Genomic DNA, 21,949 nt, shown 5'->3' with positions numbered 1-21,949 from the left:
AAAAAGACAAAAAAAAAAAAAAAAAAAGAACAAACAGTGTAATTTGTATAATTTTATTAAATCTCATGGCAAATGAGAAACAGCGAGCCCGCTCAGCCATTTCATCCGCTATTCTGAAAGAAGAAATATATTAGTATTGTTGGAATGCTTTCTGTCTGCTTGAACTGACACGCAGTGGCAGTTTTAGCATATTCACTGAGTTTTGAATGTATTTAATAGTTTGTTATATTTGTTAGAACAGAGTTATGTGATGACAGACAGTGTAGTTAAGAGGTTGTTACCACAGTAGTAGAGTCTGTTCAGTTTATGTATATCCAGTTGGCTGAGACGCATTCGCTGGCCCATCTGCCCTCCGCTCTGTTTGGGCAACATAGTCGGACGTCCGTCTAGACTGAAAAAATACCTGCAACAAAAAAAAAAACAAACAAAAAAAAAACCCAAATATTTGCTAAATGTGTGTGGCATGGAATCCCATACAGCAAGCCAGTCATTACTGCAGAAACAAAACACTAACAAAATCATCTTATTCACTCTGGCTTGTTCAATATTATCCATTAAGCAGTTACAAAGTTAACATATCCAGGATTAGTCACCAAGGATAAAATAATTTCAACAATTAAAAAAAAAAAAGTTTTATAGATGACTAAGCTACGTTAGCTAAACTCCTGGAGCGTCTTGAACTGGTGTCATTAGAACTGTTAAACCAAGTAATGATAATCTGTTACTTCAAAGAAATGACGGAGGGTTAGGACTTACTTTCCATAGTGCATTATGGAATTGATGTCATATGGCAGGTTCAGAGTGTTCCCAGGTTTCACCATGAAGTTATTTTGTCTCCCTTTAAATCAGAAATGTTCAAATTTATTTATTACACCGTAGACTTTTGAAGCCATGCAGACAAGTTGTGTCCAAATGTTTCATACTATTTACTAATAGCACAGATGTTAAGTGTGCAGTGTTTTTTTTTTTGTTTTTTTTTTAAAATAAAAATAGTGAGCAGAAGTCACTTTTTGTCTAGCCTCTGTTCCACTAGCTTCTGTAACTCAGTACAATCTCATGAAACATTTCTTTCATTGTCTTTCTGAAAAAATTAAGTTTGTTGCCGGGGTTTACTTTCCATATTCTAAGACAACCCAGCATCCACTACAGCAGTTGCTATAAGACATTGAAACCTTTGTGATTTTAACAAAATTTACTTTGCGAGTACAAAAACAAAAAAAAAAAAAAAAAAAAAAAACGAGGCAGCTCGTGCCCTTCAGTTATCGTGACTTGATTTCATCCATATATAAAAAAGAAACCTCAAAAGCTCTCTTCTAAAGTATTGCCCCCCCGCCCTCCCCAACTTTCTAGTCTCTCTCTGCCATCTAAAAACTGTTACAACGTTCAGTCCTGCTGTTTAAAGAGATGTGAGCTAACTGCGACCCCTCATCTCGCTCATGGACTTTAGCCTGTGAACACCTAAGGCTTATGGGAAATTGTTAAATGCTGCTAAAAACAAAAATTCAAAATCAACGACAAACTACCGTCCTTGTCTAAACATATGAAGCGAACCACACGATAAACCTGTGGGGTGTTGTTATATATCACCTGTGTATGTTATCTAGAGTGAGTTCATTTAGTCTTTGTAGTGTTTCAACCTTTGATATTGATCATACAGTATATGTGACCTGCCATTTGTCCTGAGGCCAAGGAAGCTCAGCTGACCCCATTTATAACAGTATTTTTAAAACAGCATAAAGATCTGTAAGGGATAATGCAGAGATTATGATTTAACAGAATCAGCAACACTGTTTTGAATTCTGTTTCTTTGACATCTCAAAAGAAGTACATTTAAATAATTCCACAGTAGTAGCCATTGACTTATAAAAAAGGTGATTGGGACTGTGTGTCTGTCAGCTTGTTGTGGAGTTTTGCATGCAGCTTTGAATATGCCAAATGTACAAACAATTTGTTCACAACTACTGTTTTTCAAACATGGAATCATGATTTTAAAAAAGTCTGACCGTCAGCTGTGGTGTTTACCTGGGATGATACTCTGCCACTGCACACTGATGTATTCATCCCGGTCGTTGCGGGTGTGTTCATGATGCAGTCCCAGAGCATGAATGATCTCATGGCAAAGATTGCCCACACTACATGCTCGGGATAAATACACCGGCTGGGGTCCTCCTTGACAACCAACAAAGGATGAACAGCTAGAGAGACAAACAGAAGCCAGTAAGTCAAAGAGTCGATTCACCCAAATTACAAAAAGGCATTTTCTCTCTTACCTCTAGTGGTATTAAGCCATGCATTTAGTTTGGATTCATTTGCCCAGGTTTTAAAGATACGTGTCTGTGATTTCTGCCTCCAACACAACATAATGGAGGTGATTGAAAAACAACATTCAACAGCAGCATCTCTTTATTGGAATAGCCTAGATCCAGGCCTATTAAGTGCCCATACCTCTGATTTTTTTTATTTTTTTTATTTATTTATTTATTTTTTAAAATAAAGTAAAAATAAAGTGTCATTTCAGTCTGGCTTGTATTTGGGTGGAAGATAAGAAAATAGTTTTAACCTTCTTACTATACGTTTTAGAGTTGATTTTAAGATTCTATTGATTACTTAAGGCTCTTCGTGGCCTTACTTCTTGCTATATGTCTGACCTCTGCGCCTACGAGCCTGTATGTACTTGAGATCGTCGCATCTGTTCTAGGGTCCCGGCTTAAAACTAGAGGGCACAGAGGAGGAGCGCTTGCTCGAGGAAGTCACATTGGCTGTAATATCTTTTACATCTCTTCTTAAAAACAAACTTAGAGAGCTCATCTTGATTTTACTTGAATTGTCTTTATATATATTTGTTTATCTAATCATTTAAAAAGTTGTTGCTGTTCGCTGCCCTGTGAAACACTTTGTAATCCAAGTATGGTTGTTGAGGTTTTGTAAAGTGCTCATTGTTGTCACGACAAATAAAACAGGACCTTTCTGCATGGCTAGATACCGCTAAAGATGAGAGTTTGGGTATTTTGGATGAACTGATCCTTTAACATCCCAGAGTACATCTCTCACCCGTTGCCACTCACGAACGTCAGGTAGTTATACTCTGTGGTGCGTTGTTGGAAGCGAATGCACGTGAAATTTGTTATCATCTGAAAGGCAGCGTAGATGTTTTCCTCTCGATAAGCTGTTAGAGTGAAAACATAGAAGCTGTTTTGTCACGTACACTCTGGTGGTCGTACATCAAGGCTGTTAGAACCACAACAACCCACCCAGATCATAACTAATGGTGTACGGTACAATGGCGTCTGCCCACAGGTTCTCCACAGCATTCCTGTTCTCCTGGAAGTTTAGACAGCAAAACACATTTAGGGATTACTACAACGATTTGAAGTTCCATACACAATCTCTATAAATCTGTAAGTTTTAGTTGGAAGTGTTTTTAACACAATTTCCAGCAATTAAAATTTAAGTCTGATCATTTCTGCAGTTGTTTAAACAATTTCTAGTCTTTCAGTGCTAAGATTTATTAACACTTCCTGACAACATTCAGGTTCAACAAAAATCATACAGTATATATTTAAAAAGCTAATTATTCCTATAGAGAGTGTTTCCCCCTTTTTCTTCCAGTCTTAAAAATTACCAGGTGACACTACAGCTTTATCCCAGCCATGTGGAAAAACTTTCTCCACCTTACCGGAATCAAAATGTCTCCCTCTTGGACATTCGTGTCGTCTTGAAGCTCTATGACAGTCAAAGTGTAGCATGAAAACTGTGTCACTGTGCACTGTGTTATGAAAAAGATTAATTTGGTATATTTAACATATAAACATATTTCAAGTTTACCTTGCAAGGTTTCTGCATTGGCTTGCTGTGGCGGATCGAGCATTAAAGTAACCCTACCTGCAGAAATCTGAGAATTTAAATTACATTGATTTAAACACAAAAGAAATTCCAAGTCTTAAAAACCAGTAAGCACCAACCTGGGGCAGGACTAACCACATTCTGGGTGGCTTTTAAGGAGACTAAGAAGGGAGGGGGAAAAAAAATTTTTTTTAGGTAGCAGCAGGCTCATTTTATGTTTTTATGAAAAAGGATTTATTTTTGTATGTTCAGCATGTATAAAATACACACAACAATCTACCTTTTAAAGCTTCTGTAGTGGCTGGCTGTGACACATTAAGCACGGAAGTGACAGAAACATGATCTACAGAAATCAGGGAATTCCCCAAGTTGTTAATAAAAATATTATTTATTTTATATATATCAATTATAGCAAATGGAAAAATTGCAAGTAAATCCAATGAACACCAACCTGGGGTGTGACTGGTAGCCTCCGGGGTTAGACTAATAGGGACACCACCAACTACATAAAAAGGAGCAAAAGAAAATAGCATTATTTAGCAGAATATGTGTAGTTTAAATGCTTCAGTTTTTTACCTGTCAGCATGCAGAAGACTAGAGGCCACATAATGCAACACAGCACAATTTCAAAAAAAGAGAGAAGCTGTGAATCCAACAGCTTCTGTTGGCTTTCTGAGAGAGATCTGATAGCCCAGGTACCTTCAGGCATCTCAACAGGTGCGATCACTTCACACTAATTATGACCTTTCAGCTTCGGTCTGAACTAAACTCGGTTTAGTACAAAATTCCCTCTCAGTGTTACTGTCCCTCCACCACATCGGAATAAAAAAAAAAACAGTCTGAGGAAACACAAAGAGGACATTTTATTCAAGAAGAAGACTATAAGCTCATAATAGCTTTAGATTACGTTTTGAATACATTTATGCACAGAGCAAGGACTGTGGATTTGACATTTAATAACCAGTATGAACAGGAGGAATGATTACAGCAAGCAAAACATGTATCAGTCAATGCTAATTTGAGCTTTGATTGAAGACAGACTTGAAAAATTGTGAACCTATCCTTAAAAATATTTTCTGAGAGCATTTTCCAACATCAAGTTTGAGCTCAAATATTATTATTTTTATTCTTGATAAATGTGTCTCATACATTCAAGATTTTTTTTTCTCACAATGCTCAAGAATAGATGTTCAGGTGGAGATGCTGAGTTTGGATGGGGACTTTTCTCCCCCAATTTCCTGTCACTCCATTACTGTCAGCTATCAAAAAAAGGCAAAAATGCCCAAAAAAGACTTTTAAAAAGGCCCTGGCAGCTCTTGAGGAGCTTTTCAGTATGAATTTGGAATTTAATGAACGTAAAGAAGGGCGTTGGAAGAGCAAACATGTCCAGATTCCCGAATAAATAAAGGATAAAAGCTTTTTCAGCAACTGAGAATATAACGGTGGAAAATACCTCAAACTTCAATGTCTTCTTTTCTTTCAGTAAGTGATGAGTGGGTTTTTTTGTGGTGGTCCAAAATGGCCACTAGAGGGCTTAATAAGACGCCTAAACAACTGAAGGCTCTCAATTAACTATAGTGGGCATTTTTGCCCAGAACTTAAATTTTCAGGCACAAGTGCTGCTTTCTCCGAGACTGAGGACTGGCTCACAACAAACTCTACTAATAAATATGTAAAGTTAGAGATGGTCTAGATTGTGGTTACATGGTCTGAAGTGTTAGGGGTGCAGGATTAAAACAGGAGCGCTCTGTAAGGCACAACTCAGGGCTAAAAGTCACTGTTCTAAAAGTGCCTGGCTATGTGGCATAAGGAATGCTGCGTTCAGGTACCACTGAACATACAGCAGTAGGTATTTAACTAGAAAAGCTGCATATATATTCTTGGTGAATGACACTTACAGTGTTGCATTCAGGTGCCATAGACAGAAGACAAATGTGTATGTTTGTGTGTGGTCTCCTAGGTACCACTATATTTTATACTTTACTCATCACATTGGAAATGCAGGCACTGAACTACTGTACATCATAATTACTTACTCCAGTGAATTAGTAGTGCACTTTTTTCTACTAAAAAATTGTGGTCTCCAAGCCCAAACTGAAATAAGCCTGATGTTCACAACTGACTAATGCTGTACCACTGATTACATTACCTGTTTTTGAATCTTGTTTTTAAAAGATTAATTCATTTTATTTTGCTGTCAGTGCGCAGAGCCGTTTTGATATTGATGCTATCAATTGATCACGTTTTGCTATCTTTCCATTGATATTTGGAAATATGTATACAATATTACATCTGGATTATTTCTGATGACATCGGTGGGGTTATTTTTGTAGACTTTGAAATGCCCCCTCCTGAGCCACAGAGGACTTTATACTTTCAGAATCAGAATCAGAAATACTTTATTGATCCCTGAAGGGAAACTCTTTGTTACAGCAGTTCGCCTTTACGTCAGTGCACACAGGAGAAAGTACTAGCAAAAAATATAATACAATACACAGTAAAAACACTCTAAAACAGGTCAGAAAATAAATTAAGTATCAGGTGGTTATAAGTATAAGATAAAATAAGTATGAAGTACCAAGTGGGTTTACTGGTTGATGATGATAATACAGTATAATAATACAATGTAATAACATAAGTAATAAGTAGTGGTGCATGTAGTAGTGTAGCTACTTTACCTGTAGGTCGAGTGTCAATGTATATACCTACGGAGTGTCCCTTTAATGGATTTCCAGTTTATAATGTACTTTGATGTAGGATTTGCTGTGAAACACGAAAAGCTTTTTTTTTTTTAAAAAGAGTTGCATCCTACTTTTAGGAATTTTCAGCATTTAAAAAACAACTTCCCAGGTTTTACATTTGTCCCACAGACGTTGAACGCAGCATTAGTCATGAGAGTCATGTGACGTCCTGTCATGTGGTGCCGTCACTTCCTACTGATTTGGTCCAGAGCGGATAGACTCTGCTGTATCATGTCGTCTTAGTTAGGCTCCACAGACAGTATCCACCAGAGTAAACATGTTATTTCGGTATAAATCTAATCGTTGTGCGCCTCTGAAGCTGGCTCTTTGGTTAGTGGCCTGTCTGGGATGTTTGTTGGGCCGGTCCGGAGCGGAGGAGGACAGCAGCCTGTCGTACCAGGACCTCTGCAGGTAACAAACACACCTCCGGCTGAAACACACTGCAGCTATAAACAGAACAAATACCGTTACAGGTTATAGCATTTCATCCTCTTGTGTACAGACATCGTCAAGCTAAATTTAATTTAGAAATATGTCAGTTGATGATTTATTTGCTTATTGCCAGACATGCTCACCTGGTATCACGCGACATCTCCTCTTAAATTTATTTAGATCAAAATCAGTCAGTCAGCTATTTGTTTCAGTTACAATATCAACTTTTATATTTGGTTTGCGTTACCGCTGCTAACAGCGTAAGCTAGCTAACATTTCGGTGAAAATAGTTGTCTTGTTTGGGGGACGTGCTGCATTATAAGTTTTAAACAGCCAGCTAACTTTCTGCTGAATTAAATTAGCTCATTCAAATTGTCTCGAGCCAAAGGAGTTAACGGTTATTTTTTGTTTTTAAATCAAGCTAAAGTGTAGCCTGGTTAATGTAACAGCTAACGCACAATGTTAGCAACGTCAATTGTCTCTGAAAAGGACAATGGCATGACAGTCTTTCCATAAAAGCACAGGAGAGAGCAACACTATGTGTGTCGTAGCTAAAGTAAGGAGTACAAACTGAACGACCTGTTGTCTAAATACAGTGTTGTCCTCTTTACTGGAGCTCTGTCAAGGCAGCTGCTGTCCAAATGTTGACACAGAAATAAGGCAGACATGATAACCAAGCAGCTCAACCTGTAAGGTCAGCCTGGTTGCATTTCATTTCCTTGTTTTGGCAGCATTTGCATTGCTAGCTTGTTCTCAGTAGTTCACAGGAAACTTCTGGCAAGTTTTAATTGTGATATAGGGATAATTCAGTGCTGTTATGATTCTTGACTACCTAGTTGTGGTTAAGTGAGGCCCATGTAGAGAGACACCTTTGGGGACTTGAAGGTTTTCCAGAGTTAGTTGCTTAATCGTAAAGTAACTTAAAGCAGAAATCGAGCAAAAAACAAACAAACAAAAAACAAGCATTTGCTGGATACAGCTTCACAAATGTGAAGATTTGCTGCTTTTTTTCTGCATTATATTATTGTAAATTGAATATATCTTGGGTTTGGTCAGACTAAACAAGCAATTTGATCGCCATCATTTCAGCCATTTTAAGACTAAACAATGAATTTATTGATAAAGTAATCAACGGTAGTGAAAATAATAGGTAGTTGCGGCCGTATTGTCCTAGTTTCACGCTCACCATTTTACAGATCTGTAAATCAGCAAAAAGGAAAACGTCTCCTGACTGAAATTGATTCGATGCTGCGGTGCTGAGACCTAATGTGGGTCTATGTCTGATGTAGGCCAAGTGTGTGCATTGCCTGGTTGTTTACGCTTAATTCTACTCTGTCTTCTTTACTTCATTTCTTTTTTTCCCTGTGTTGCAGCTATAAATGGGAGGCTATAGACCAGGACAATAAAGTGAGCTACACGCTAAAGCTCTGTGAGTCTTCACCAGAAACCCCCTGTGGCTCCAGCACCGCTGTCTGCGCTCAGGACCTCGCCACCAGCACAACCCAGTCTGTCGGTGAGTACAGTCCACTGCATAAGACATCTGTTATCTGCCAGGTGTGGTGGCATCATGGCAGTCTATGGGAGAGATAATGGCTAAACTTACTAAATAAGCTAAAACTGGACATATACCCTTAAAAAAAAAGAAAAGCTGATTGTTTGGTAGGAAAGTTTGAACAAGATTTTCTCTTCAGCTTAAATAAAATATTGTATGTATGTTCAAATGCTGTTTTTACTATAGTTTAATGCACTTGGTGACATTTTAAGAGTTATCAATGTCACTGTGTTCAGAGATGCTAGTTCGCGAAAAGGACTAAGGATAAAAAAAGTCTGCAGCTACTGCGATTTCAAGGGTGTCAAAGAGTTGAAGGAAATAGATGTTTTCCTGCTTCGGGAGTGAAACTTAGTCTTTATGTTGGCGTCTTAATGAGAAGCTAGTTCAGAGCTAACAGCACAGTTAACTGTTTTGGCGTTGGCGAAGGCCCTCAGTAGCCCGTGTACTGTTCTCTAATAAAAGCCTGGTAACGTCTTGTCGTCTTCTTCGTGAGGAACGTTACAGTAGCTTTACTCTTTGCTAGCTGGTGTCGGGCACACACTCTCCAAGATTTTTTTATGCTTCAGATTTCCACAACAACTCCTTCGCCGTCTTTGCTGAACTTTGAACATTATTTCAGTTGCCTCTTGTAGCTCAACAAGGGCTACACATCAACCTGTGTGAAGTTGCAAATATCAGCTTTAAATATGATTTTACAAGAGTTATCACCATGCCACCTTTGTCCCCACCAGGAAACAAACTCAGTGTTATAGAAGGAAATAAAATAATACATATTGTATCCAGCAGTGTTGTACAGGATACATGATTTTGCTTTGCTGGGGAGCAGTGTGTTTAGAGCAGGTGGAGGCCAGAATCCAACATGGAGATTACCTATACTGTTAGTGCTCTTTGACTCTGATGCGTGCCGTGTGTCTTATGACAACCACACAGCAGAAAATGTCACTTCTCTTTAGTGGCACTGCAGGAAAAAAAACTATATCCTTGGTCCTGTTGTGTTTATCTGTCTGTGGTGCCATTGTTTTGATCACACACACTCCATCTAGTCTCTGTGTGTGTGAGATCAATCAATTAGCTTCGAATTGTCTGGCTTAATGTTGGTAGCAGGTCTGTGGTCATGGATGTTTTCATATGTAAAGTTTCACATGCCCCCTGAGGGGTTTTCTGAAGTGAAGTGATGCTGTATTGATCATTCTTTCAGAGCTTTGTCTGTACATTAGCAGATCTGATCGCTGTGCTGATGGGGCTGAATCTGCTGCTGCTGCTGTGTGTCAGCAAGATCCACATCTTGGTCCTAGACAAGTACCCCTCACTGCAAGCTGGAAGTCAGGGAGGCGCTACACTTTTAGCACCGCCCACCAGCCAAAAAGTTTATAAATTGTCTCTCAGCAATAAAAAAAAAAAATAACAGCTATAACATCTGAAATGTTGAGCTCTTTAGATTATCATTATTTCTTTGAACAGTTTTTACTTAATCAGCAATGTAGTTTTAATAAGAATACATAAAACTAAGTTAACTAAAGCTAGCCGTCTACACTACACTAGTGCTGTTTATCTACAACAGAGACATGTATTAAAGTCATGCTGACGCAGGTACTGATTGGGTTGCTGTAGTGTGTCCAGATTATAAATAGAAAGCAAAGCAGCTTGTAATAAGAAAATCACATTGTCAAACTGTGTTAAACCAGCGAATAAAAGACTGGAAGTCACAGTTGCCTTCAAAATATTGCCAGGATTACCGCACTGGAAGTAAAATTTCAAAGTACTCTCACCGTGTTTGCCACTCTGTGGTATCAAACCATTACAGCTTTGAAAGGATTTTTGACTTCTTGTAGACCAAATGTATGTTAATGTAAATAAAAATACATAATCGTCTGTTACATGCATCTGTTGTAGCTAACTAGCGCTAGCTTAGCTAGCAAGAGTGATAATTTCTACGTATGCTTGAGGGCTTTGACGCTTAAAGGTAAACATATATTGTTTTTGGGGCATTTGCTGAAACAAATGCTGTCCATTTATCTTGGCTGGCCAGTCTTTCTTTTAGGTAGTTAACCGTTTAACCATAAAACATGCAGGTGTTTGCTTGAGCTGCTGAACCAGCGTCAGATAGTCTGTTGGGACTTTGTACCGACTCTGGCACAGCAGTCCAACAGTACCTGTCAGGATAACTTTAATACATGTCTGTGCTGTAGCTAAATAGCACTAGCTTAGCTGCTGGTCAGATTTAGTTAACTTAGTTTTATTGAGAATACACAAAACTAAGTTGCTGATTAAGTAAACATTTTATAAACTTTTTGGGTGGTCAGCTTGCAGTGAGGGGACTCTCGTCCTACAAGGCCTGATGTGTCTATTCATTGTCCTTCTAATTCTTTGATACCAACAAACTCACATCTTCTTACTGGAATTCAGCCATTTAGACCAGGAGATATTAACCAAAATCCCAGATGATGTGTATCAATATACTTCCCAGCTCTGCAGACAAGATGCTGTACTATTTTTAGTTAGTAGCATGAATGTAAAGTTTGATAAATTAGTAGTTATTTAATTCCATAGGATCTGGGCCAATTTCTCTAACTCCCATTTTCACGAAAAGCCAAACCACATTGTCCTGTTCATTTGTGTTTAACTTGTAGTGCTTGTATTACCATTGTATGTCTCTGTTGGAGCTTGATTTGCTGCCTTCCATTCAGACCTGACCTTCAGTGAACAGAGACAGCTCTGATCTCTATTTAATCACGCTGGCGTAAATCGATTAAACTTGATTTAAGGCTGTGGCTCTCCAACGTTTTCTGTCATGCCCTCTGTTTGGAAGCAGAAAAACAATCTTGCCTCTCACTCCCTGTAAACCAGTTTAAATGTAATAATATTGGGGAATTAGTCAGTTAGTAGATCAACAGCAAATTAATCATTAATAATTGAATACTGTTCATCAGACAAAGCAAGACACCAACTTGGGCTCTCAGAGCGTGTGATTTAGATGATTAATCAAAAATATATAAACAGATTAATCGATAACGAAAGTAATTGTTAGTTGCAGCTGTAGAAATTGTTCACCAAAAAAGTCAAGCTGAATGTTATTTTATTGCAAGAACATTATCAAGAACACAAACTTTGTGTTTCGATGGGATTATTATTATTATTATTTTTTGATAATTGATTTAACAGTTTCAGTAATTTCTCAAGCAAAAGTGCCAAACATCTGCTGTTTCCAGCTTCTCAGATGGCAGGATTTGCTGCTTTCCTTGGTCTTCTTTGGGTTTTGGACTTTTGGTTGGTCAAAACAAGCATTTTAAAGAGGTCACTTTGGGGTCTGGGAAATTGTGAGGGGCTTTTTTTCCTACTATTTTACAAATAAAACTCTCGGAGATATGACACAAACGTCAAAAGACTCTCCTGATATTTACAGTAAACCTAAGAGTAATGTAGAATTTCTTGGCTTCGGCTTTAACTTGTATTTCCTCTATTCTTTGTCAGAAATCGTTTTGCTGTCGGAGTGAAACTTGATAACTTGCCTCGCTAGTCTTAAAGCATTCCTGTTTTGTTTATTGTCCCCACATCAATCAGATTCATTCAACTTTAGTTCCGCTGCACATTTTTCCACTCCGGGTCAAATGCTCCCCCAAGCCATGGGTCCCCTGGGAAACCACTAAAAGGTTTGCTTAGCCCAGGGGACAAACGTGCTGCTTGCATTATCATTCATTAACAGACTCATTTGTGATGCATTTTGAGATGTTTTATTAGAAAATACTCTTTTCTGATATGCTGTCATCTGTTCTTATTTATATCACTTGTTGCTGAATTGAATGGCTCCCCATATAGAGTTTAGCTACATGTCCTTAACATGTGGTTTTAAATCTGAATCTGTACTTTCAAAGCTGTCAGAATCATCGCTTATGTTGCAGAAATTGTGTTATAATCACACATTTCATACTCAGACCACATGTCAGACATCATATGTCATTGGATATTGCTTACAGTACATCGAACATCCATTTTTCCATTAAATTTTACTTTAGGTACACAGGTTTACTGTGACTATTTTTGGGGCTGTTTCTCCATTTCAGTTACATGACCTTTCTAAAGAAGACATGCTGCCAGACAGAGTTATTTCAGAGTCCCACAACAACAACTTCTCCTGCAGTCCGAGGTCGCGACCTTCCCCTTGTGACAAATTGGTGTTTGGTAGCTCTCAGCCAGAGAGTTTGTCATCCGACATGGAGTCGTGTTGCTCACTAAAGGCTCTGAACTGAAGATTGCAGACTCATGTCGTTGGTAGGGTATGATGGGGGTATTTTAGTTATTTTTCAAGAGGAAAATCACATATGGAAAGTGAAAGAAATGTGAGATGGAAGTTGACAGGAAGCACTCTGGTCAGATGAGTTGGAGTTTTATCATACATGCTGACTTATCACATGACCCAGGAACACATCATCAAGCGTAAACGCTCTCAAACACAAATAGACACAAATCTCACGCTGTGCTCTCTCACTCACCAGCTCTCTCTGTACTGCTTGCTTCAGGCTTTATTCATGCTGTCTGGTTGGCTCTGCTCAGAAAAACCACACATGATCCATCCTCACACTTTAACATTCAAACCTCTTGTGCTTCCTCAAATCAAACAGCGCCTGTAAAAAGTTTGTTGTTTGCTCTTTCATGAAGATAAGCAGCTGTAGTCAGCTTGGATTTAGCTTGGTCAATTACATTACATTTATTCCCACATTTTCATAAAAAAAGTATTGCAATTAACTAACAGTTATGTTGTATTATCTATTAGTATTGTGATTGCCTTTTAGATTTGTTTTTTCTATTAAATGTCAGAAAATAGTAAAAAGGGCCCATCTCAAAGTCCAAGGTGATGTCTAGTTTTGAGTCCAAAAAAGATAATCACAAAGAGAATCAATTAACTGTCACATAAGACCAAGGAAAGCATCAAATCATCACAATTTAAAAGCTATAACTAGGAAATGTTTGCTATTTTTTCTTGTTAATTGTTTTTAATGATTAATAAGTTGCAAGTTAAATAGATCGACTGATCATTTAAGCTCCAATAGTAATATAGTGTATATATAATATTAAAACACTGGAATTGTCCATTCTGCATTATGAGTACTTATATAATTTAAAAAATTTAAGTATTTTGGTGATAATACTTAAGTACACATTTGGCTTACAATTATAAAGCACAAAGAAAAGCAGCAAATCCTCACATTTGAGAAGCAAGAACTAGCACATTTTTGGTATTTTTGCTTGAAAAGTCACTGGTATATTTAATCTCGATTATCAAAATAGTTGCAGATTAATTTTTGTATCAATCAACTAATCAGTTAATCAAGTAATCGCTTCAGATTTAACTGATCAAAATGTCCAGAAAATTTTCAGTGAAACCATGCATGCTGGAAAATCCAATACTTGGTTCTTTATCTGTGTGCTTAGTGTGCAAACAGTCACAATACTGCCAATATTTAGGTATTACAGGACTTGAAGTGGTGCAACAGGCTGGGACATGAGCAGTGTTTCATCTGAACAGTCTCATGATACAGACAGTCCAGCCTACAGTAGTTGTTATGTGTCTTTGGTGTTAGTAGGTCACGCTGTTGTTTAGTTACATTCCTTTATGGTCCCTTTGTGATATCAGTCCTGCCATACCAGAGGGTGCAGAGAACACACACACACACACATATAAACACACTTCAAAAAGTTGATGTAAGTTTCTCTTAGACTGACTTTATAGAAAGATCAAAAGCAATGAGAACTTTTATATTTCTTCGTAACATTTTTAAATTTAACAGAGAAACTGAAATGCAAACAAAAACAGGAGGACCAGGATGAGGTCATCAATTAAACACAGGCAGATACGCAAATACAGTTTATTGCAAAGGGAATTGTAGTTGTAATGCTTCATTGAGAACAGTGAGAAGATTATTTGAGTCAGTCTAAATGTGTGTTGGGCTGTTTGTCTTGTTTTCTGATTATTGGACCTCCAGGAAGAAGCAAACTGATTATTTATTGACATTTTTGTTGCTTGTCAATGCAACAGAGCACATTTTAGCTTGTCACAGCTTTGCATATGGTAACACATTTACAGAAATCGGTTACTCTCGCAGTGCTTCATCTGGCTGACCTGCTGTGAGTTTATTTAACTGCCCCAGTCTTAAATGTTCACATGCAGAACATTTCCCACTGCTGTCTGTTTCTATTCAGACGATAAATGAAAAGACTCTGTGCTGACAGCAGGGTCAGGATATTATGGTACAGGGGAGTTTACAGGGAAGAAGGTCAGTAGAGGCTGGAAGGTTAAGACATTATTCTGCCAGACTGTCTGCTACAGTAACATACAGGGATACCCAGTCTGAGAACGAGAGCATGTGTATGTTTGACAAACCTTCTTGATAAATTCATGTATACCCTTTCCTTTTTTGATACTTACATTTTAATAGATAAACGTTATTAGATAATCTTTCTCTCATGTTTTATCCACGAGTAGGGCTAGGTTTAAAAAATCGATTTTCCGATTCAAATCGATCTTCATTTGAATTATCCGATATCGATTCATAAAATCAGAGATCCGTCTTTGTGTCCGTAGGCTATAGCAAAAACACCCAGGTCACCAAAGAGGTTTTTACCTGTAACTTATTTTTTCGATGTGTGTGGCTGGGATGTAGCCGGTTTCCCCCGAGCTGCAGCGGGACCCTGGCCACCAGTGTTAGTTGCTCCTCTCCAGGAGAAGCTTTCTCTGGCCACCAAGTGCGGAAGGCGTACCAAGGGTGCAGTACTCGAATACTTTACAGATCTGGCTGCTTTCACATGCTGCTAGCTTGATGAACTCTTTCTCTGAGCTAAAAACAGCACATAGATGCGGCGAACATAAGACAAAGGAAGTTCACAAACAGTTCGTATAAATGTTGACGCATAACTACGCAGTATTAAAGCGTGAATGACACTAAAATTCAACATATTATGCTAACTTACATGTATCACAGAGGTTTTGTGAGTCGAGTGGAAATCTACCATTCAGGTATACAGGTTGCCGGCTCACCTGAGTGAACAGTCATCAATCAATCTGTCTAACAATCTATCTTTTTTTCTTTTAAAACGGAAATAACACCACAATATTTAGAAATGCAATGCTTTATTTCAACCTGGGACATTATTTCAACCTTAAATGTCAAGTTCTTTTCTTAATATTTGTATTTTTATATATATATATATATATATATATATATATATATATATATATATATATATATATATATATATATATATATATATATATATATGGTTGTGGAAACACTGGGGCGGAGTGGAAATATCAGCTCTGTTATAGGTGATTTTTAAAGGGTCAATTCTTAATGTAAACATTAATATTTTTAATAATGCACCAGGTTAGAGGGTTCCTTGTACAATTTATAGCATTAGTTCTCTGAGAATCTCTTTTATATCCAAGCAAAATTGGTGTTTTTACTCCCTAAACGAATCGGATATTGAATCCAATAGGGACCTTGTGAATCGGAATTGAATCGATTTGGGAAATCAGTTGCGATACCCAGCTCTATCCATGAGGGGTAAAGCATACAAAAAAAAGAAAAGGGTGGAGAGAAGTTTAAAGGAGTAAAGGTCAGAGAGACAAATCAGCTACAATTTTCATTATTCAAATGAATATTATCCCTTTTGTCCATCTTGCAATTTCACCTCTCAGTCTTAGAAGAAAAGTCTTTCCACCTGTTTGTGTTGTAATAACTGTAAAGATTCTTAATTTAATTCAGTGTTTGTGTAATGAGTTCTAGTCATTATTGTCAACATGTTCAACACGAGTGAAATTCTACACATACTGTAATAAACAAACTAAAGGCCTTGAAAAACATGTTAATGATCTGTAATTGAGTGTGTTTCTCCTTCTTGAATGTACAGGTGAGCTGTCCCTGCAGAGGCTCTCTGGCACGGTGCTGGATTACAACAGCACAGTAAAATGTCCAGGAAGCAACAACAACATTCAGACGAGCATCAGCTTCCAGTGTGGGAAGACCATGGTAAGACTCAAACACAAAAAGTGTTTTTAAACAGATGATTTGTGCTGTTCCAGGAGCAGTGGTGGCCAGTATGACCCCCGAACTGGCAGGATAAACCTGAGTGGGGAAAGTGAAAGAGCAGCGCTTGCCGCTCGCTCATTACCACCACTGAGGTGCCCTTGATACTTCCCTGGTTACACAAAGATTAAATACATAGAAAGTATTGGAGTAAATTATTATTAATAGTTGCTTTTGTACCTATGTGTCAGCTAACACTTGGTCTACAATGTCTGTTCTGCACGTCAGAAGCACAAAAGCAGCTGCAGTCTTCTGTGAGTGTCTGCACTGGATCCATTCAACAACAGTACTGCTTTGTTTTGAGAGCTTTGTGTCTAATATATACTTGTAGGTTGAAAATCAATATACTATATTGCAGTCACTTTAAAAAAAGAACAAAAAAGCACCAGCATCTCAGACCAAAACAAATGGGTGCTACGGCCCACCAGACTCCATTGAGAAAAACAGTAATTTTACCTTGCAGATCATCATAAAACACACTTCATTCAAACTGGACACAGGGCTCCAGACTAACTTTTTACATTGGTGGCACTGGTGCACCAGTTCATAATTTAGGTTTACCCCAGTAATACATTTTAAGCGTAACAAGGGAGATTTATTGATCATTTTACAACAGAGGGTTGTATAACGAGATTTGAGTTGTATTTCCCTTTATGCCACTCACAAAAACAAACGTTGTATAGGGTAATATTTGAAAGAATACATTAATACATTACCCTATTTCTAGTAAGTTATTTCTTATGTCACCATTTTAATTCTACTTAATTCTCCACCTTATTTTAGTGTTTACTCACAAACTACTTAAATCTGCTCACTTTGCTTTTCCCTTCTGTTCTTTTTTTCTTTTCTCTGCACACACACACACACACACACACACACACACACACACACACACACACACACACACACCTATGGACCTCCACCCTCTGTTAACTTACTTCGACAGCAGTATGTTTCATAAAGTCGCCCAAAAAACACAACTCGCGTTTTGGATTTTTTCACCCACGATTTCCGATATTCACAACAGCAGGTAAGCCGCGTGTGGAGGAGGAAACGATTGAAACCAACATGGTACAGAATGACATCGGCACCAAAAGGTGCACTTACAAGCTTTAACAAAACAACAGCATAAGTAGACCTACATTAAACAGGAGACTCTCTCTCTCTGTTTCTCTGCAGCGCATGTGTGATTGTCAGACCGCACAGGAGGGGTAGAGCGCCTGGGACAGAAACAAAATAAAACTCACCAAAACCCTCTTTGTGCTGTTCCAACAATCACCAACTCTGGTTTGGTCAAAATAAATCCTTAATTCACCGTGTTAGATAAGAAAAGAACCAGCCGTTGTATCGCTATCGCAGCCAGACCGGCTACCAAAACAAAGACCAAACCAACTTAATTTGTAAGTAAATTTTTTTGTTTGTAACAGGATGATCAGCACAATCCAAAATCCACTTGGTCAGAAACTTGGTTAAGATATATGGCCAAGTAATAAGGTTTCATTAGCAGGAATTCAGCTGCTTTGAGTTGTTCTGTAGATGCATCACTCGCACTTTGAACATGCTACAAAGGGGCAAAATAATAAACTTTGCTTGAGCACAAAGTTGTACCATGAACATGCACTTACACTGTTGTGCAATAGTGAGGAAATGATAATGTGCTTTGCTGTTTTTTAGTCAGTTATTTGTATTCAGTACATTATGACTTGCAAAAAAATTGGATAGATGCCTAGCTGATGTGTTGGACTGAAATGAAGATTAAATGAGTCAAAATTAGTATAAATAAATTAAATATATAAAAATATAATAAGTTAGTGGTCTCTTTCTCTGAAATAAATATAAAAAAGATAAAATGACATTTATCGGATACCAGAAGCAGATGTCTGCTGTGAATCTGGAAATAGAGTAGGACAGCGTCAGCCACCTGCTACACATTTCTCCTCACATGAGTCAGTAGTGTGTGTGTGTCTGCAGTTTCGGGGGTTAGCTGAGTGGGTAGGTTAACATTAACGTGTCATTTCCTGTCAAGTCACAAAGACGAGTTTTCTGCTTCAGCCGAAGATGATCGGTGTGAAGTGGAGAAATGAAAGTGGCTTCAAAACCTCATAAAATGCTGAAAAGAAGAAGTGATGATGAGCCAAATGCAGATAATCTGTAATAATAATTCGCCTCAGCAGAACTGTGCCACTGATAAAGAGTGGGCATTTGATGTTTATTTGTTTAGTTATTTTCAACACTTACAGACATGATTTATTTATTGTTATATATTGTTTATGCAGAAATGATGTCACTCATAAGTCTTATGGAATAGTTACCAATCAAAGAGAGACAATTTTGGACAAACAAATGGATATTGCTTTAACAATTCAAAAGCTTGTATTTAGGCTGTCTGTGTACAATATTTACTAAAATATATCCTTCTCAAGTTGACTTTGATAATTCTGTGGTATATTCATTGTCTTTTTCTCATTTCGACTCTTTGTCTCTGGTAAGATTTGTTACCAGACTTTCATGGCTAAATGGTAATGTTTTAAGTATGTTCATATTATGTATAACTTTAACCTTGATTTTAGCAGTGAACTTGTCTCCTCAAATGATGTGATAAGCCCATAATATTATTTTTTCACAACAGAAAATTTCTGTTTACATTCAGTGTTTCTCACAATCAACACATTGTGTGTATTCTTGAGGTCTAACAAATGTGATGAATACATTTCCCTCCTCATAAAACATTTGCAAAGCCGATTTTTCTTAACAGATTATCTGCCTTGTTTACATCCATGTGTATTTGCTTGCAGTCTTATTCTTCTCTGCCTTTCTTGGTGCATTATAACCACCTGTAGATCAGAGGAATAGTGTGAAACCATTAGCAGAGATGTGTATCACGTCACTTGTGTGGTGCACAACAAACAAAATGGGGACTGACATGTAAAACCATTGCTTCATAGCGATACTGTGGCCAAAACCACAGGGTACCTTTCAATATATGACCTTCATCCTTTTAGTCTTGACAGGGCTAAGAAAAACAACTTAATCAAGTAGCTCAAAATTAAGTCATAAATAATAGTTCTGTCATTCCTTCATAGTGTAAATCGGTGACTCATTTCAGCCAAATGTTCTCACACATCACTGGAAATCATTAAACTAGGGTAAAAAATGTTAGACAAGAAGTAAAAAGAAGTTTTCCTGTGACAGTTTGACTCCCTGGAACAGCTGGTAAAAAGTGGACAAAGAGTGGGAGTGAAAAACACTCTCCCCTCTCTCAACAAGTGTTCTTGAGAAGCCCTTGAGCAAGTACTGAACCCTCAACCACTCCATCAGCAGCAGAGTGTGGTTGTGCTGGGTAGCCCTCAGCTGTTAATGTGGGGAGTAAAGCATTTGTATAAATGTTTACTTTCTCCCGGCAAATTAAAATTTAAAAGAAATCATTTTTCATACAAAGAAAATAAGTAATATAAATTCTGTATTATAACAAACACAACCACATTTGCTATAAAGTGGCCCACGGCTACTAAACCTTCCCTTTATGTCACGTTATGCTTCATTCTTTGGCCTTGTGTCTCTCCAGAGCAGGGCTACTTGTTGCACAGCACTATAATATGTTAGTCACCCTTATCAATGTGAAACTATCTTTCTTATCATGTTCCTGTGTTTGTGCGCTGCAGGGGACCCCAGAGTTTGTTGCTGTGTCTCAGTGTGTGCATTACTTTGAGTGGACGACCTACACAGCCTGCAAGAAAAATAAATTCAAGCCACAGAAAGAGGTATGTGGTGGAACATAGGAAGGGCGGCTGACTCGCTGACGAGAAGGCTTAGTGTGTAAGAACGAAACTAACGCGGTGTCCGTGAAGGTGTGATACGTAAGAAACAATGAGCCAGAGAGGTATTTAGGAAGAAATATCTTCCCACTCTTGTGAGGATGTACAGAGTTTACATCATGTATTTATCAGTGTAGAGGACATGACACATGTTGTCACGATGAAGCTATAAATGTGAGCTTAACATGGAATAATTGAAAGAATGTGTGAAATGAATTAAACTTGCTCTTTTAGCAACAGATATCTGTTGCAACAGACCCATATATTCGTTGGTCAGATGAAAATCAAACAGCAAAATAAAATAAATGGAAGTATCAGTTGACACATTTATGAAATGTTTTACTCATTTGTAGCTTTAACAATTTGGCATAACATTTTTTTTTTTGTATTTCTTTGAAATAGTTGTTGATTAAATTAACCAAAAAAACTACCCATTAATTAGAATCCAATAACGTGAATCTGCTGGTCCTTGTTTAGAAATTCTCGAAATTGAAGCCCTCTAAAAGTATTACAGTCACTTAGTGTTACTACATTAACTGGGAGTTTATTAAATTGACAGATTTATCACAGTTTGGAGGGGATTTTTATTACATGTGGACACATTAATCAGAGTTACTATACTGTCAGACGCTACAGATCTGTACAGTGAACCATGTACATAACCATGATGAAGCAGAAGATTTTAACAGCCACACAAAGATATGATAGAACAGTTCTTATCTATTTTGCAAGAGTTTCAATGTGGGTTTCTTTGTGTTTTAAAAAAAAGAAAACCCTTTTATAAATATCTTCTACTATTGCCCTACATTTCCCTCTACGAATGCAACTTGTGAACATATGTCAGTACTGCAGTTTAAGCTACCTCCCTCTGTGTCCAGGTGCCCTGCTATGTGTTTGACTCGGACGGTAAGAAGCACGACCTCAACCCTCTGATCAAAGTGAGCGATGGCTATCTGGTGGACGACGGTGACGACAGCATTGACTTCTACATCAACATCTGCCGAACTCTCAGTCAGTACCTGAGGGAGGGTGGAGAGATGAATGGATGAATAAATTACTTAGTAAAAGGATGTCTGATTGGGTTCAGTATTTAGCAATACTGAGCTAATTGTGTGCGTTTCTTAAAGTTTTGACTCATTTCAGTTTAGTCGTGAGAAATTCTTGAATTTGATTATTGCCTAGTTGTAAAAAAAAAAAAACGTCACCACAGAAGAAGAGAAGAAAACTTTATTGCCAAAGTGCACAGTCACTTGAAATTGAAATCTGTCTTTTTGCACATCACTCTACCTATTTTCAAAAATAGACTACAAACTTTTATTCTTAATAAGTGTTGCACATATTCATGCATTTAAGAATTTCTTGTAGAAAAGCCTCTCTGTCAAAGGAGTGCTTGTTTTTTTTTTTAATACTATTTTTAAACTAGGTCGTTCCCTTATGAAACTTTCTTTGACATTTTTATAAAAGTTTGCAAAATCATCAGTAAAG

At 37.6% G+C, this 21,949-nt stretch overlaps 2 protein-coding genes across 4 annotated transcripts in view; one reads left to right on the top strand and one right to left on the bottom strand.

Moving 5' to 3' along the window:
- Window positions 1-39: 39 nt before the first annotated feature.
- Window positions 40-4,564, bottom strand: LOC122863005 (zinc metalloproteinase nas-4-like). Of its 2 annotated transcripts, none has more exons than XM_044168991.1 (12): window positions 4,420-4,564; window positions 4,295-4,345; window positions 4,124-4,186; window positions 3,963-4,004; window positions 3,826-3,892; window positions 3,677-3,723; window positions 3,252-3,321; window positions 3,052-3,166; window positions 2,023-2,195; window positions 757-838; window positions 282-403; window positions 40-113 (listed from the first exon to the last, which is right to left on the bottom strand). In XM_044168991.1, exons 4-12 carry the CDS (start codon window positions 3,981-3,983, stop codon window positions 109-111), a joined length of 702 nt encoding a protein of 233 aa, XP_044024926.1. In that variant the 5' UTR covers window positions 3,984-4,004; window positions 4,124-4,186; window positions 4,295-4,345; window positions 4,420-4,564; the 3' UTR covers window positions 40-108. The 2 variants fall into 2 exon arrangements, with proteins under 2 accessions (XP_044024926.1, XP_044024925.1); XM_044168990.1 differs by having other exon boundaries at window positions 3,826-3,882; window positions 4,420-4,562.
- A 1,915-nt stretch (window positions 4,565-6,479) lies between these two features.
- Window positions 6,480-21,949, top strand: part of igf2r (insulin-like growth factor 2 receptor) — a 52,436-nt gene continuing 36,966 nt past the window's right edge. For both annotated transcript variants that reach the window (XM_044168982.1, XM_044168981.1), the window contains exons 1-5: window positions 6,480-6,995; window positions 8,390-8,529; window positions 16,474-16,592; window positions 20,312-20,410; window positions 21,343-21,475. In XM_044168982.1, the coding sequence (XP_044024917.1) occupies window positions 6,862-6,995; window positions 8,390-8,529; window positions 16,474-16,592; window positions 20,312-20,410; window positions 21,343-21,475 (625 nt within the window). In that variant the 5' untranslated portion in view covers window positions 6,480-6,861. The remainder of the gene's footprint in view (window positions 6,996-8,389; window positions 8,530-16,473; window positions 16,593-20,311; window positions 20,411-21,342; window positions 21,476-21,949) is intronic.

The sequence above is a fragment of the Siniperca chuatsi genome, linkage group LG16 (genome assembly GCF_020085105.1).
Source record: "Siniperca chuatsi isolate FFG_IHB_CAS linkage group LG16, ASM2008510v1, whole genome shotgun sequence".
NCBI lineage: Eukaryota > Metazoa > Chordata > Actinopteri > Centrarchiformes > Sinipercidae > Siniperca > Siniperca chuatsi.
Note: the sequence above shows the minus strand (reverse complement) of the source record. Positions and strands in the feature narration are given on the sequence as shown.

Coding starts and splice junctions, on each gene's coding strand:
- LOC122863005 (XM_044168990.1), bottom strand. CDS start 4,552: ATGCCTGAAGGTACCTGGGCTATCAGATCTCTCTCAGAAAGCCAACAG. Junction 3,883..3,962: donor TGTGGTTAGTCCTGCCCCAG/GTTGGTGCTTAC, acceptor AGATTTCTGCAG/GTAGGGTTACTTTAATGCTC. Junction 3,322..3,676: donor AGGGAGACATTTTGATTCCG/GTAAGGTGGAGA, acceptor CTAAACTTCCAG/GAGAACAGGAATGCTGTGGA.